We start from the raw sequence: 17,604 nt of genomic DNA, 5'->3' as shown, positions 1-17,604 counted from the left end.
CTCACCCTTCTTGGCACAATCATCGAAACGGGTTCAATTGAACCCTTAAGGGTCACAAGTTTGTAGAAGCGGAACACTTCACAAGCTCCTACATCCAGCCCGTGCTTTGGCATCACACCTGAAGACAAGAAGAAAAGAGTGTGGTGCCATAATCATTTAAACAATATAGCTGTATTAACATATGCACTTAACTCCTGAAAATGTCTCAACACTCTCAGAGTGAACTGAAACAAATTTTTCATAGCAACAGCAGTTTTTCCTACCAGCCTCCTCGTAGAATTTCAGCAAGAGGTTAGATTAAGCTGATGAGAAAACGCAGCCGGTAAAGTCAGGAAAAATCGCTGCAAGCATGTGGGTGATGATGTGTATTCCAAACAATAAGTGCACAGCTGGTGCAATTGTTGTGCCTGTAATGACGCCAGTTTATACTCTCTTTCCCTCCATTCACTTGTACTCTGAATAGGTCCGATTACACAAAAGCTGTTATCTTAGCGTCAGACTCTGCTTCCCCAGTCATCTTGTAAACATATGGTTACTATTGCAGCATCCTTTTTATGTCATGCCCTGCCTTGTGATCCCATCCCCGTTGTCTCTATCAGGGAAATCATCACACTATAAGGGATAGGTTTTAACAGGTATGTTTTGAAAAATCTAGGGCAGGCTTTACTGAAATTTTCCAGACATTTTCAGGATTGCATAGTGAAAAGGTCATATGACATTACTTTCCAGGATTAATGGTTAAATATAGTCACTTCAAACAGAGAATATTTGTAAACTAAAAACTAAACATAAAACTAAAGAGAGAATATGAGAGAATATTAGAATAATCTTCTTTTTTTTTTTGCCACAAAATAAAAAACACTTTTAGAGCATCACTGAGGCCAAACCCATTGCTTCTCTGATCCTGCATCAGTGCTGCTAATGAAATGGTTAGGAATTCTGTTTCCTGCTCTCAGCAGGAGGGATCAAATATCACTAATCAACAAATGACTTACCTAGACCTTTCTGTGGGGCCGGGGACCTATACTCCATTAGGTATTGTAAGTATGGCTTCTCTGTGGTAATCTCGAAGTAGCGGATGTTGCCGTCCCCCTGTGTGGGCAGCAGATTGTGGCAGATTACTAACAGCGTTTCATCCAAGTCACAGTTTGTATGCTTTTAGTAAAGACTCTTCTTATTTGCTGCTCTGCTCCAAATCCTAGAATAACTGTGCTGTTTTGTTCAAAAACAGAGTTTACATTAGCAAGATTAGAATATATCAACATTACACATGCCATTTCCTACTCCCTCTCACAGTTTCCTTCTCTATCTACTGTCCTACCTCTCAATAAAGGCAAGAAAGCCCCAAAATAAACTTAAAGAAAACAAAAAAAATGCAGATTGCTGTTACCTTGCTAGGTGGTCAGATGGCTAGTAAATATATTTTTCTGCTTACAGGACATGTGGTTACCTTTCATTTTTGCATCAACTTTAATATTAGAAAAACAGGCCAAGACACTTGTGTTAAATTTTGACCTGAATGTGCTAAATCTAAGAAAAGTTACAGTAATGAAAAATGTATCTCTGTCAGTTCAGCACTGACCTTTCCTGCCAGGTACAGCATGTGTGTGTCAGCATCATAGAAGGGAAACAACAGTCCTGAGAGGCCGTCTATGTCCTCCTCCACAATTGGCATGGACAAATCCTCCTGAGGAGAGCAACACACACAAGCAGTTAACAACCACACACACACTTGCTCCACCCACTCTGGCATTACAGGCGTGAGCCATATGGAAGTGTTGTCTGACCTGATCCCAGAGAGCGATCTGCCGGGTGTTCCAGCGAGAAACCCCTGTGGTGAGCAGGCGCTTCATGTTGCCCAGGAACACCACCCGGTTTACGCGGTGGTTCTTACAACTGGCATGCTGGTGGAGGAGAGCACAATGAGGGAGCAATGCTTTAATAGGTAATGCACCAGCAAGGGAATAGATCTCACTTTATTATAGGAGGGATGCACAATTAATCAAATCGAAATGTTGTTGAAATCCCAGAAGTAGATCTTTTTTAAACAAAAGGGGAATATGTGACTGAACAGTGTAACAATGGGTTAATGTTACAATGTCATTTAGCAGACTTAATCTGAAGCTGGAGACATGCCCTGCTTCACACCTCTGATTTCAGATGTTAAAACATACATTTCTTGCAGACCCCAATAAATGTGACATCATATTGGTTTTGATTTCAGTGAAAATAAAAATGTGAATTACCATTCCCACATGTGAATCATAAAACACAATATGCTTCCCAACCACATGCTGTCCAACCTTACATTAGCAGTGTTTACAGTAGCCTTGGGACTGTTATATGGTGACATGATGGAGGAAAGTTGGGGCTACTTGCATTGAGCTGAATTTATGTCAACTAAAGGGGAAAGATTGTTTAATTTCTACCAGTAAGATATGACATTTTAATGGTTCTATATAGTTTTAAAAGGCTCTTAGCATTAAATTAATTATTACTCACTAAGTTTTTTAATTAAATACTGGCAACAGTGCAATGTTCCCCTCTCTTGAAACCTTGGAAGTCATGTCTGTATTTCAGGTTTTCATGGTTTGTCCCTTTCCTCCTTCTCCTCCTGCTGCCTGCTCTAAATCAGCCCCACTCAGTGCAGCAGGGGTACAGCACATGGCTCTAATCAGAAACTATTTCATGGTCATCAGGCGGCAAAACCTCCAAGGTCGAACATGAAGTGATTGAGAAGTGGTCTGTACTAACAGAAGCTCTTTTTTAGATTTTATGAGTCAGAAGCAAATATTTTTTCAATTAAATCAAACTGTAGTGTAAGTAAACACACATTTGGTTAAACTATTGGCACTAAAAAGTCAAATAGAGACACTATTTCTCAGTCACCACCACAGGTTCAATGTCTACTTTAGAATCAGGGAGATGATTTGTCCAAAAATGACTCACAATATCTTACTGTTAGTTGTCTTATTCCAAACTATGCGCATTTATGCTGTAATTACAGCTTACACTTTTCTGGTTTCAGGTTTCCACAAGATCTTAGAGGCTGACGGCTGAATTTCCTCCCACTGAGCCACAAAAGCATTGGTAAGGTTGGGTACTGCTGTGTGTGATGGGTGAAAAGGTCTGGCTTACTGTCCAGTTGTGAAATGGAATTGTGGATGAGGGTCTGTGCAGGGCACTCAAAGGTTTTCCACACCAAGTTGGAGAACTTGTTCTATTTATAGAGAGGATTTTCATTTTGCAGAAGGTAAGTGTGGTTGGTAATTTATTTTAATTATTTTCAACATTGTAGATTAATACTGAAGACATCAAAACTATGAAACAATCTGGTTTTTACAACAGTAGTCAAATAAGGCTATCCATTGTGTACTAACCCTACCTCTGAACAACACAACTGATGGTCTCAAACACATTAAGAAGGCAAGTCATTCTACAAATGAACTCTTGACAAGGCTCATGTTAATTAGAAACCATTCCAGGAGACCACTTCATGAAGCAGACTGAGAGAATACCAAGAGTGTGCAAAGCTGTCATGAAGGAAAAAGGGGGCTACTTTACAGAATCTAAAATATAAAACATATTCTGCTTCGTTTAACACTTTTTTGTCCATTAAATAATTCCATGTATGTTCTTTCATAGTTTTGATGTCTTCAGTATTAATCTACAGTGTTTCAAATAATTAAAGGGGACATATCACGCTTTTTTCATCAATATATATTGGTCTAAGAGGTCCCCAAAACATGTCTTTAAAGTTTATGCTCAAAAAAACACTTTGAAATCAGATTTTGGCATGCCTGAAAAACCCTCTTCTTCATTCCTCATCAGAACACTCTGTTTTCCCTCTGACCACGCCCCCTCCGGAAGTGGATGTGCCTCGGCTCTCCAGCACGTTGATCTAATGTTTACATGTTGGCTGAATATACACGGCTGCTCAGAGATCGCGTTACTTCAACCCTCTGAATCTGATCCTGACGGAGAGGCGCCTGTAGCAGGACCTTTCTGAACGATTGGTCATAGATTTAGTGTTTCTTATTGTTTTATTTATCAGTATGTAGACGTGTGTCTTGGTACACAGCTACGAACATGTAGCTATGAGGCTATGCTAACTAGCGCTAGCACTTATCCATGATCAATAAAAATCATCCACTAGATCTTCAAATCTGCAGGCCTGGGGAGTAAAACCGACCTCTGCCAGAAAGGCAGCAGGACCTTTTATGAAGGATTGGTCACAGATTTAGTGTTTCTTGTTGTTTTATTTGTCAGTATGTCGACGTGTGTCTTGGTACACAGCTACAGCTACAGCTACAGCTATGAACATGTAGCTATGTGGCTATGCCAATAAGCGCTCGCACTTATCCATGATAAATAAAAATCATCCACTAGATCTTCAAATCTGCAGACGTGGGGAGTAAAACCGACCTCTGCCAGAAAGGCAGCAGGACCTTTTCTGAAGGATTGGTCACAGATTCTGTGTTTCTTGTTGTTTTATTTGTCAGTATGTCGACGTGTGTCTTGGTACACAGCTACAGCTAGGACATGTAGCTATGTAGCTATGCTAACTAGCGCTAGCACTTATCCATGATAAATAAAAATCATCTACTAGATCTTCAAATCTGCAGACGTGGGGAGTAAAACCGACATTTGTGTTTATTAAGACAGCCTACAACTAGCATGCCTCCCTCCTAAGCTCCTTGTGAGCACACATTTGTGCAGGTAATGAAAAACGGGGGAGGGATTCAGTATTATTTTATACAGTCTATGGGCTGAACAAGCTCCGAGCTCTGACTCCGTGACAGACCGGATATTGTTGTTACGTAACAAAAACACGGAAGTCTGAAACGGCTCGTTTCACACACATTTACAGAAAGGTGTAGAAATCAAAACAGGGGCAGAATGGATTTTTTTCATTCTCGGGGGGGTTTGTAGACATGCCTGGGACACATATTTCAGGTAAAGAACCATTAGAAAGTCAATTTTGCATGATATGTCACCTTTAAAATAAATACAAACCCTTGAATGAGAAGGTGTTTCCCAACTTTTGACTGGTAGTGTACATATACAGTTATATTAACAGCTGATGTGCCCCTTGAAGTGGACTCACACTCACACAGCACATCACAGGATGGTCTCTTTTACCTGTAGGACTGTCCCAGAGCGCGGCTCGATGACACGCAGCTTCTTGTCTTTGCAGCTGGTGGCCAGCAGGCTGCCGTCTGTGTTGAAGGACATGCTGAGGATGACGTCGGTGTGGCAGTCGATCATTTTCACCGGCTCCCCGATCTCCAGGTTCCAGATCAGGATCTGACACATTATTTGGGTGGAGATGTTAGACGGCTGAAGTGCTTGAATCATTGATGTGATTATGTCATGAGCTTGTGGAGGTGAAATTAGAAAAGGAGCCTTCCAGTCCTCAGTTATAAATATCTGAAATCTGTTCTTTGGAAATGAATAAATCAGGGATGTCTGGTTTTTGAGGGAAACTCTTCAAACAAGGCAACCAAAAACAATATTTTCATTCTTACTCAATGTTTTTGTTTTGTCTGTTTCTCTTAAATGTCATGAATTAGTAAAAATGTCCCAGACGAGGTGCTAAAGGTGTCATACGGAGTTCATGCTGTCTCATAAAACCCAGGAATGTTGTATTTACAATGATACAGAAAGAAGAAACCTTCCAATTTGTTTGAGAAAATATTATTTGTATGTAACTATGCAGTATATTGCATCAAGTCTGGCTCATTAGTGTATGGAGTTAGTGATGTGGTACCTTATAGTCATAGCCAGCACTGAACAGGATGCCGCTGCTGGTGGGGTGCCACTCGATCAGACCGACCCGTCTGCTGTGACCGTACAGTTCCAGCACCGCCTCTGTCATGTTTCGTCTCAGACCACCTTCTGGGATCTCCCATACTCGCACCTGCCACATTTACACGCACACACACACAAACACAAACACACACAACATGAACATGAATAAACAGCTCGGCATCATGAAGCACAAACACACCAACAGGAGCAGGTTATGAGTATTGTGTTTTTTGTGGCTTCATATTCTTCATAACTCTGCAATATGAGTTCCAAAATACAATCAGCATGACACAGCTAGAGTTCCCTCCGATCAAAAATAGCACACGGTATCAATGCAGCCCATTGCATTAGGATTAATCTGGATTACAGCTATGGCTAGAGGCTCTGTGTATGACCGGAGGAGATTATCCTGCAACAAGTGAAAGTACTCTACAGGACACGGTGCGACCAAGGCTTCAGCATGATAAGCAGAGAAAGATAACAGGTGCATGAACTGGAGAAAAAAAAGGCCAGCAGGGTCTTAGAGCACAATACATCGTGGAACATCTGAGATTAAGAGTAATAGTGAATGACATTTCATACTGCATCCAATGTCATTTAGTGCAGTCAGTCACTGTGCAGCTAGCTCGCTCAAAGGCGTTTACACATCTGTCTTTTTCAGGCCACTGGCTCACAACGAATACGACCAGAGCAGCTGCCAGATAAAGTCAGACCACAAGCTAGTGTCCCATAAAGACCTCTGTGAATCAGTGAACCGAAGGCCACAATGATTTGCTTTTTGTGGCTGTCGATCTTGGTACCAAACAAACTCCAATAATCCGACAGATGTATTGTATTTTCTCTTCTTCAGTGTCACCATGTCATTCTAAAAATATTACGTAATTTGAGCTAAAAGGTGTTGGACTTACCGAGGTATCCTCAGAGCAGGATGCTATGATGTTCTCAAAGAAGGGGTTCCACTTGATATCCAGCACATTGCCTTGGTGGCCGCACACTTTTGGGTAATGAGAGTCCAGACGGCCCGGCTGAAACAGAGTGAGAGACGCATGATTTCACATTAACTTCTGTTCAAGGATTTTATGTTTCATTAGTAAAAGAGATCAAGATGTCAGCAGCTAATAAGATAATCTTTGTTGTCTGCTATTTCATCAATTAGAGGTTATAAAGTATTGTTATTGGGAGTAAACAGACCAAAAGGATGACCACGGTTCATAAGACAGCCAGTGTGGTTCAGCTGTGTTCAGACCATGCGTCACAAAAGACATAAATGACACAAAACATCAGCATAAAGGAGCAGAGCGTTTTTCTTCACGGATCTGATTAGCAGTGATTAGGAAGATCAGAGAAAGTAATTGATTGAATTATATTCTCTCCTGGATGTATTAGATCCACCAACACCGTCACAAACCAAACCACCCAGTGCTTTTATTGCTGTGAACATGAAACAGTAATATCACACCACAACATTTAAATTGCATCAGTGGGATGATTTGATGAATCCTCAACCACATGAAGCAGAGCTGCTTATTGTGCAGGGACTTCTGAGGCTCCATCGATGTTATTGCAATAACCCACTGAGTCCACAGAGGGGCAGTGACTCATAACAACCGACCAGAGAAACCTCCAAATGTCGGTCATGATGTCATCAATGTTTGATGTCACTTCAATCCACACTGACCTCTTTTTTTTATTTCCTCAGAGATTTGTTTTTAAGAGCCAGGTCATGCCTCACTGAAATCCTCTGTGCGTGTGTGTGTGTGTGTGTCTTTGCACAGAGTCCTCACTGCACCTGATATACTGTCAACCTTCTTTGAATAGAATTCTTTATTTCTACTTTTAATAAAAACATTGAAGTTAGGTATTGAACTTGTATTTTCAGCACCTTAATGATTAGAATTAGATTTGATTTCATAGCAGGCCTCCTCTCAACTGAAAAAACATTATCATATTTTCTAACAACAGGATGCATGAATGGAAAAAATACAACCACCTCTCTTGTATACTGTATATACTTTTTTATGTAGTTTTATGTCCTAAAAACTGTATTTTTGATTACACTATTTAAGTAAAGGCACAACTTTGGACTAGACTGTGGACATGAAAATTTGCAAAAGCCATGAACTCAGTGCAGTGCCTGGGTTTGATATATATATATTGGATCTATGCTCAACTGCATCTTCCCTACCAAATAAAATAAAGTCAGTTCTATTCAATTGAGTCGGTCTTGGAGTAAAAAGAATGATGTATCAGTCAATCACTGCCATGCACCAACTGATGCATAGGAACACAACAAATTCCCTCTGTTTCTGTTTGACTGACTTTCAGTCCTGATCTCAGAGTTGTGAGAAACTAGTTTTCTAGGAGTTACCATGTACAGTATGCACTTAACTTGCAGGGAAAGCTTGACTACAAGCTGTCTGTTCAGTCTCATCTGGTGTGAGTCTTTTAACATTAGCTGGAGGAATGTACATCTAGGGAGAGGACTTAAAGGTGTTATCTGTTATACTTCTTTTTATCATTACTGTTATTTCTTATGTTACACTTTGTTTTCATTTTAATTGGCATTTTAGCCATTCATCCTTATGATCGGCTGTCACTCTATTAATCGCTCTTTCTGCATTTCCCTCTGTCCCCCTTTCTCAGACCATCAGGTCTTGGCAGATGGCTGCTCACCATGAGTTAAGTTCTGCTTGAGGTTGTTGCCCACTGAAGGGAAGTGTTTTTTGCCACTGATGACAAATGTTGTCAATTTCTTGCTTGAGGTGAACTAGAGTAAGGTCTTAACCAAGCAGCAGTCTTTCTAGTGTTGAAAAGTGAAGCCAATGCGGAAAAAACTGCTGTTCCTCAAGTGTCCACTTGTGGCTGGCTGCAAAACCCAAAGCCTGACCATTAGGTCCAATGTTAAAATGTCTATGTTTTACAATAGAAATAAGCATGTTTAGAGCTTCGTTCAACAACTGTTTTGGATATTAAGCTCATGTATTTATCCGAATATACGTTGGGGGTGATTTTTTAAAAATGCATCCATTAGAATATAGAATAGTTATGTACACATATGCATGATTAGGGGCACTGATGAGTTGACAGACAGGCGGATGCAGTGTAGGGTTAGGGTTCCTGTTTATCAGGAGACTATATGGGGCTGGCCTTTATTGGGCTTCGAAGTATCTCTTCAGAAACTAATAAGTGATGTCACTAAGATTCGTCCATATTTAAACAGTCTCTTGTCCTAACCTGCTCTCATTGTAAAGTGTCCTGAGATAACTTCTGCTGTCAGAGTGTTTGTGTATCAAAGATTACATGAATTATTGGTGATTTTTTCACCCTTATTGATGAACACAAGATTCTTCTGATACAGTCTGAGATGTTATATAGCCAGCAATAAAAGACATAAAGAGGGTCTCAAAATATGAGTCACCTACCTGATAGATAGAGCATATTTACACATATGCATAAAATGGCAGCAGTTTAATAAGTATTCTACCTTAAAAAAATAGAAAGTCTGCCCACATAAAAATGCTCAATAAGCTTTGAGTTAGCACTTTGCAGAGACACTGAAAGCTTCACTAACAAGTTAAAGGACACCTGCCAGGACCAATAAAACCACTGCCTGCCAAACCCTGACAACTGTGAAGTGGGACATCAATTCAGTCAATACAAGAGGGAAGGAGAAGAGGAGGCAGTGTGACTAAGCTACTAATATGAGATACAATGAAGGACCTTGAAGTAGAGGAGACTGTGAGTTTGAATTAAAGCTTTTTGACAACAGGCCAAAATGAGTTGTTGCTACATTCAACTAGAGACTTCAACTTAAATACAGAAGTTTTGATGACGCATTCATTTTTTCTTTGAGTGCTAGAGTGACTGTGAGGTTTTAACGTGGCCTCAAAACCTTAATAACTTGGGATCTAAGGGGACTCTGTATTTAGATGGAACTAATTACCTGCAGAGAAGTAAAGTCTGCTGGGGACCACAAGGTTAAAATGGTTTTCTGAGGGATTAGGAGGAATTCAGAAAATGTAATTGGACGTCAAAGATTAGAGCTCAGGTGTGATGTGACTTTAGTTTCACTGCCATCTCTCTGCCAAAATGAGGAATAAGAATAAAACAAGGTGGATGACTGAATGAAAATAGCATTGCTGACGTTTATCTGGATGACTGGTGAGAGGCACAGACCTATATTACGTCTCATAATCTGTCTGCAGCTCATTTCCTGATGCTGTGTCTCAGATGAGCACTCCTGGTGACGCACAAATGTGCAGGGATAAAAAATTTCTCTGGCACAACACAAGCACTACGCTACTACTGCTATCAAAGTCTTATTGAACAGTGATTCCCAATAAAGTCTCGTTAACAAGGCTTACCACAGCTGTTCCGTGGATAAAGCATTATTAGAGTGCACCCTGAAGCCTGTGAGAAGATGAATGTTTCAAATTTATTAAATGATTCCTCTTGCTTTAATACCCAATAATTTAAATGAATGAATTTCAGAACAGGAGGAAATGAGCAAAGTGGATTCAATAAAGCAGGTCTAATGTTTGCAGTTATGTCTCTTCTTTCCTGATTTCATTATCAGGTGATGTCACAGCTACGCAGAATTACAGCCTGCTGAATCAGAACACTATCAATCTTAGATGTTATAAATATACTGGTGTTCATATATTTATCTTGGTGTGGCTAACCGTTCATTAACCTAACAAGAACATGCTGAGTCATGCCTGTCAAGTTCAATTTATAGGGGCGCTGGTGGCCTAGCGGTCTAAGCGCCCCACATACAGAGGCTACAGTCCTCGTTGCAGGGGTCGCTGGTTCGATTCCCGGCCGGTCGACCATTTCCTGCATGTCTTCCCCCTCTCTCTACTCCCCACATTTCCTGTCACTCTTCAGCTGTACTATATAATAAAGGCAAAAAGGCCAAAAATATAACTTTAAAAAAAAAAAAGTTCAATTTATATATTGCTGCTATTTGTTCATCACATGTTCATGGTTAAGTGCATGTTGTTGGTTCTTTCTAATCAGCAGCACCATCAGGTCTGCAATGTTGGATCAGGCGGTTGATCTGGTCAGAGTCACTGGATCATGGGCGACCCATGCTGCCTCTACAGTGGAGCCTTCTTATGACGACCTTACAGTGAAAGTTTTACTTGATATGATTAAAAGTGACAAAATAACATCCTCTGGGGCGACGGTTTGGCTGAGCAGTTAAAGCATGCGCGCCATGTACAATGCCTTTTTTATTTCTGGCCTTATCTAATTTTTAACAATTGATGTATTAATATATTTATACTGTTTTGGGCTTAAAACTGTGTATTTAAGCCTTCACCGGTGTGCCATTGTGTGCATCATTATTTGTGAACAGGGCCACGCAGAGTGCCACTGTGCATCTCTGATTATGTGTTGTTATTTATCTCTCCTTATATACTCCTAATTGCTGTTTGCTGTTCTGAAGTGTTAGTATTGTCTGGTAGACTGTTGAAACTAAATTGTTCTTTGGCAAAAATGAAGTTCTCTTAAAACAAACTGAATAGAGACTACTCCTAGTCCTCGTCAGAGTGGCCATGGGTTCAGTTCACACCTTGGCTCTTTGCTGCATGAAATACCTCGCTTTCTCCTCGCAGCATTTTCTCTCTCTTCAGCTTTCCTATCTTATGAAGGCAAAAATGGTCAAAAAACATAACAAACAAATAAATAAAAATCCACTTTTATAAATATTTACATTGTGCATAGTGTTGGAAATCCATTCATTGTTGATTAATCTTAGATTTCTGGTCACCGAAATGTCAGTAAACATTTGAAAACCTCCACTTCATTATCCTAGAACCCAAGGTAATTTCTTTAAAGTGTAAGAATTTAAAACCTAAAGATATTTCACTTAAAGTAAAACAAAGAATATTACAAAATCTTTACATATGAGAAGCTGACACTAATATTTTGTACTCTGATTAAACAGTAGCAGTAACCCTTACAGTATGCTGATGTATTAGCTGTGGCAGTGAAAGTGAGAAAAGACCACACCCACTGTACTCTTTGTCTGAAGTGATGAAGAGGTGTTTGTGACCTTATCTGTCAATTTTTGGGGCCTGTCTGAGTACCAGGTGGTGCCAGCAGCAGTCCCTCTGCTCGCTAGCAGCGTTCGTCTGGGAGTAACCATATGGCCGCCTCGCCGGCTGTCATTCTAACATGTCTGCCAGGCTCACACCTCGCCATTAGCTGAACACCCCCGCTGATTTGTTTGGATTTGTGATGGAGCAGGACGAGCTCATTTTCAACATTCACAAGTGTCATTTTACTTTCAACCAAGAGAAGGGAGAGCAAAGGTAACTTAATTTTCCTTTGCTGTTTTTTTTTGTCACATATTTTAATTCAGCTCAATGTCCCTGACTTGTTGCCTTTATTTAACCTGGCCTGAGTGATCTCATAATCACGATACTCTCCAGGCTGTGTGTGATGGAGACATCTATTTAACAGATATTGATTTTGGTTGAAGTGTGACTGCATGGGGACTTCCCTCTGCATACCAACCTTTCTTCTTGTTGGAATTTAACCCCTGTCATTAATAACTCTGTGAAGTTCATTTCAATACACAACATTTCTTTGTGGCCTGTCATACACTCCCTGTTGAACTGACATGCAGTGCATCTTAAAAAAACACTGCATGTATGTCCACTGTACTTCTGTGAGTAAAGAGCTGATTGATTATTTAAATTACAGTTCAGCTACCTTTAAACAGACATCTTAATACTACAGTGAACAGATCCTGTACATGCTTATTATTTAACTTCAACCTTATATTAGACACACTGAAAGAGCTCTTCTTTTGTATTCTGATGGAAAGAATGAAATGTTTGGAGCTTATTGCATTTCATGGTCGCCACAAGAAGATAAATTAAATATAAAAGAATCTGTTCTTATGTAACTGTCTGAGACAAGGGCTCACTTCAGTGTGCTGCTTTGCTGTTTTGACATAAGGATACAGCATGAACCAGCAGCTATCATCCCTCAGAAGGTGTCATCTGTTGCTGCTGAATATGATAAACTCCATTTGTGAACTCGTCACCTCAGCAGAAAGCAGAGGAAATGCCTGAGTGCAATACTTTGACGAGGAGGAAATCGATCAAGCTGGACGGGGTCATGGACGGAGTCAATATGGAAAATACCACAGCTAAATATTAAGTTATATAATAAATGAGAGGTCCAGTTTAAGGACTTTTTGTTGTTCAGGATGATAACAAGCAAAAGCTATGTTACAAAAAGAATAGATCACATTAATAATCATACGTTGAAGATAGCTTTTCTGCTTTTATCAGCAAATAAAGACAGGAATAAAAACATGAATATAATTTTATTTTCTTCTCTTTCACTGTTGGAGAATTTCTTTACTCACCAGACTTTCCTCTTACTTACTTACTGATGGAAGAGACACTCACCGTTTCGCCTACACTCATTATTAACAGATGTATTCATTTTTCATTTCATCCTCTATGATTACATTACACTAAATCATATGCTACATTATCATTAGAGTGACAACTAAGCTGCCTTAAAGTGACATCTGAGATCAACAAAAGCAACCTTTTTCTACAGAAAGTGTAACTGTGCAGCTCCTCTTCTTAGTCAGAAACTTAAAACAAAGTTTCTTTCATAAAAAAAAGACATCTGCTTCTGAACTATCCAGAGACCTCACTTATTAATACCTGCAGCATCAGCCTTTGCAAAGGTTGAGGGAAGCAGAGTAGACAGACAAAATGAAAACACTTTCAAAGAATGAATTAGAGCCTTTTTTATGAGCTTCTTTTTTTTTAATATAAAAGTATTCAGTAAGGCAACATGTCTCGAGTTTACTGATCTGATTGTAGGCACCTCTGTTAGTTTATAAGCCTGTAGTCTGTCTTTTACCATCACTGAACACCACACTGAAGCTCGTGATGATGTAAGTGAAAATGTAGCTGAGGTCTCCCTCCTTTCTTCAGACAGCAGAACTGCTCAGCTTACTGAATACGTTTTTCCCTGCCTGATAACAGCCTGACTCGACCCTGCTGGCAGCCGAGAGCTTTTTAAGTACCTTGGCAAGAGTGACTCTTAAAGAGGCAGCGCACTCCATGGTTTCTCAGGCCCACACTGCTGTCCATAACGAGGAGTAAGATGCACACTTAACGTCTTAATGAAAGCAATATATTCATGTTTTGTTGTGTGCGTTTGATCACCACCACACAACCTGCAGTTCTTAGATCACCTTTTGCCTGAGTCTTTGTCTCTTTCTATCTTCAGAAGGCTTTAAGGAGTCTTGATATTCAAATCAACACTGTATCATAAAAAAATTATCCTGCAAAACCAAGGAGAGGAAATCTGCCAGTAAAGAAACATACTAATATTCCACATTTCCATCAAAACACTGCCCCTGTGTCTTCATTATGGGCACATCCAGCATGCCCTGTATGTGATCCTACTGGCAACCTTACTCTTTTAATAGTTTGGCTCTAAATTCTGGCTCTGCAATAGAAGGGAGTGAATTTCTGAGAACTACTTTCAGAGTTCAGGTTTTATTGTGTCAGTACAATGAACGAAAACTCCAAAAACAACCTGTAAACAAATATTGAGCATAACACGTCTCAACAAACAAAACGCTTTGGCTCACTTTGAATCACTATACAGCAGTTGCTGACTAAACATTATGTACATAATGTACCAATGAGAATCAAAACCATAGACTGTATAAAACATGGACATAGTCTCATAGTCTCTCTCTTCCTCTGAAGCGCAGCTTGGAAGCCCAACAACAGTGTCACCATATTGGAAATGCTGACTCAACCTAACTTTCAATCAACCTAGCAGGCCTTTAGCATCAAGCAGCTACAATGTTCCTGCCTCTCAGTTAAGTCAGCCGCACCCCTAATTATGCCTGATTGTGCAAAACTCATGGCATCAATATCTTATAAAATAATTCCCCCTTGTGTATTGTGTCAGTAGAGTCCCCTAGAGTTTTGGAGCAAGCCTTCAGTGGACACCTGAGAAACTGTAGCATTTAGCACTTCAGCATCAGCCTCAATATTTAACCCCAGAGGTTGCTGCTTGATTCAAACCAACAGTAATAAGGTATGAGGTAAAACTTCCTGGTCGGCATAAAAACAAACAGCAAATAGAGAGTGTGACGTGCCGGTTACCTGGTTTGTAGGTAGAACAATGAAGGAGCCCCCGCCGGCGCTCTCGGTGACGACTGCCACGAACTTGGAGTTGACGGCACAGAAGTGGTTGTCATGGACGTTCTTGGTGATGGGGATGCCGTCAAAGCAGTTCTCCCGGTTGGCCACTTTTCCGTAGACATTTCGAAACTTGGAGCTTCGGTAGGTCGGACGCCATGACATCTGAGGACAATTAACACATATAGTGATAAGTTAAAGTTGGCCAGACTTGTGAGATTACCTGAGACAGATAACTATTGTTGTTTTACCATTTAATACTGCATAGACCAGTAAGAAAAACAGGATTCTGCCATTGTGATGCCACCATTTTTATCTGTTAGCATTCTCTTTGAGGCCATCAGTTCAACATTTTGGTTGTCATCATCTTATTTTGAATGGAAACAGGGGCAACTACTATATTCTTACCACAGGATGGACACAGTGTTGTTATTTTTCTTGATGATAGACTGTTTTTCAGTCTTGTTTGTGAGTCTACGTGACAATACTTAGCCCTATTTGAGGCAAAAACAAACCATTTTTTCCTTGATAATAAACAAGTCTTGTTTTAAATTAGTCATCATCCATCAAGAAAATGAAAAAAAATGGTTTAAAAAAAAAGCACTTTGAACATATTCCCAGCACAAGTTGCTAATTGCTTTTCTGTTCCACCAGTTAAGGATAATTGCTCCGGCTAATTGTCCCATCCAGACATAAATAAAGAGATTTTGTACATTGCAGGTTTGTTATGGTTTGACTATCCACTAGACACACTGATTAATTTTGTACCATCTGCTGTGTCCACTGTTGCCAGTCAAGCAGCGTCTTTTACATTATGTATAAGAGGAACAGAAAAAGATTCATCCATGGTCACATATGACAACATGAAATTACACTTTTTATAAAATGTATCCTTTAAATACTGTCAAATGTTTACATGCTGAAGAACATAGAGAAGCGTAAGTGAAGCCTAACGTCAAATTCTCATCTTCTCAGTGCACAGTTGCAGGGTGGGCTGTCCCATCTGTGCAGGCATGATAACATTCACACATACAGTTGTGGGAAATTGTCCAGATTGGTCGTGGTGTGAGACTTCTGAAGGGTGAAAAATGGATGAAAACAGTTCCATGTTGCCTTAGAGACGGTGAATAATGTATCAAGATAGAAAATTCTAAAACAAAGACATTTCAAACGAGTTCATCACTACACAGACAGCCGTGTAAACCCAAATGATTAATTTCTGTTGTGCACAGCAGATTGCAGTGTTTCCTGTTGTTCGTCACTCTGTTCGGGTTCTTGTAAAACAGAAGAGCAGCCTTTGTTTGCAGCCACTGCAAACAACAAAAGAGGAGTGGTTACATTGGACTCAAGATGCTTCTTTTGTTTGTCTCTCCACCACAAGACTGCATTTACAAAGCTCTTCTTTTCTTTTGGCGAGAGCTGGTCCTGCCGAGAGACTCAGAAGTTGACCCAGACGCAGGAAGTGGACAAGTAATCCCCTTTGACCCAGATTGCAAAGTTTAGGTGATTTTGTTTTTGAAATGAATAGTGCTCAATTCCCAAAACATCCTCTGTCCCGTTCTGTTTCAAATTTGAATTTCAGTGTTTAGATGGACAATTTCAGTTCAAACTGAAGGGAGAGCATTTATGACTCTTGTCAGATCAGTAGCAGCAATGCAGGATGACATCAGGCTACCCTCTATTCAGTATTGTTCTTAAGATGTTGAGGGGAACTGGTGGGAGTGGTGTACTCATGCAGATAGAGACATCCTCGGACCATGCTGCAGCCATTGTCCCTCTCCATCTGCATCGGTCTCAATCCAGACTGGAGAAATGGAATCCAGGAAGCTGCAACATTATGGGGTCACTTTGCTCTGACTTCAGCACTCAGCTGGTGCGGATGTAGTGATCCTGCAGAATGCGCTGGGTTTATAAATACAGTCCATTCTAAAAGCTTTTACTAACTTTGTAGACTATTTGTCCACAATAGAACAAACTTTAAACCGAAACATGTGGATGTACACGTTCAGAAGAAGTCCTTTGGTAAAACAGATGTTTCTGTGTTTTTTGTGGCTTTATTTATCCTAAGCAAATAAACAGTGAAAGAAATCATGACCACCTATATCTCATTTCATCCATAGACCACTATGGAAAAAAGCTGGTCTATACCTGCCAGCCTATATAAACCAGATGCATGCTGGTCTTATTCCTGCCAACAAACATGTGAAGCCAGATTCTCAAAAAACAAAGACCTAGCCAGTGAAAATACTCTCTAAGTAAAAATATATAGTATAAAGAGGCGCACAAACAGCCCAAACTATTTATTAAACAGCTCTTACACCAACAGACATCACACAGAGCAGTAAGAGTAAGATCCATGTAAACCAGCTATACAACATCACAACTCAACACACAAACTAATGCACTAGTTAGAATAAAATGATTAAAGCTCCTGTCAGGAACTTTTGATTTGACCATTTTGGCGCCACCTGTGGACAAAGGGATACATCTGCTAATTTTTTAACAGTCAAATGTGTCACTTATCAAGAAGACTGGTCGTGGGAAATGTGAGCTGTTTCTGCAGCCTGCAGTTTATCATTTTGGCTGACACCAACCC

General features: G+C 40.1%; 1 protein-coding gene across 6 annotated transcripts in view; it reads right to left on the bottom strand.

Annotated features, from left to right (window-relative positions):
* Window positions 1–17,604, bottom strand: part of coro2ba (coronin, actin binding protein, 2Ba) — a 57,760-nt gene that overhangs the window by 6,035 nt on the left and 34,121 nt on the right. For 5 of the 6 annotated variants that reach the window (XM_034680003.1, XM_034680004.1, XM_034680005.1 and 2 more), the window contains 8 exons: window positions 14,973–15,173; window positions 6,720–6,836; window positions 5,771–5,920; window positions 5,143–5,307; window positions 1,788–1,904; window positions 1,583–1,687; window positions 996–1,092; window positions 6–118 (listed from right to left, as the gene is read on the bottom strand). In XM_034680003.1, coding sequence (XP_034535894.1) covers window positions 6–118; window positions 996–1,092; window positions 1,583–1,687; window positions 1,788–1,904; window positions 5,143–5,307; window positions 5,771–5,920; window positions 6,720–6,836; window positions 14,973–15,173 — 1,065 coding nt within the window. Of the gene's footprint in view, window positions 1–5; window positions 119–995; window positions 1,093–1,582; window positions 1,688–1,787; window positions 1,905–5,142; window positions 5,308–5,770; window positions 5,921–6,719; window positions 6,837–14,972; window positions 15,174–15,259; window positions 15,273–17,604 lie in introns of those variants that run through there. The other variant, XM_034680007.1, reaches the window with a different exon arrangement.

Source organism: Notolabrus celidotus, chromosome 3, assembly GCF_009762535.1.
Source record: "Notolabrus celidotus isolate fNotCel1 chromosome 3, fNotCel1.pri, whole genome shotgun sequence".
NCBI lineage: Eukaryota > Metazoa > Chordata > Actinopteri > Labriformes > Labridae > Notolabrus > Notolabrus celidotus.
This window is presented reverse-complemented; position numbering and strand designations above follow the sequence as displayed.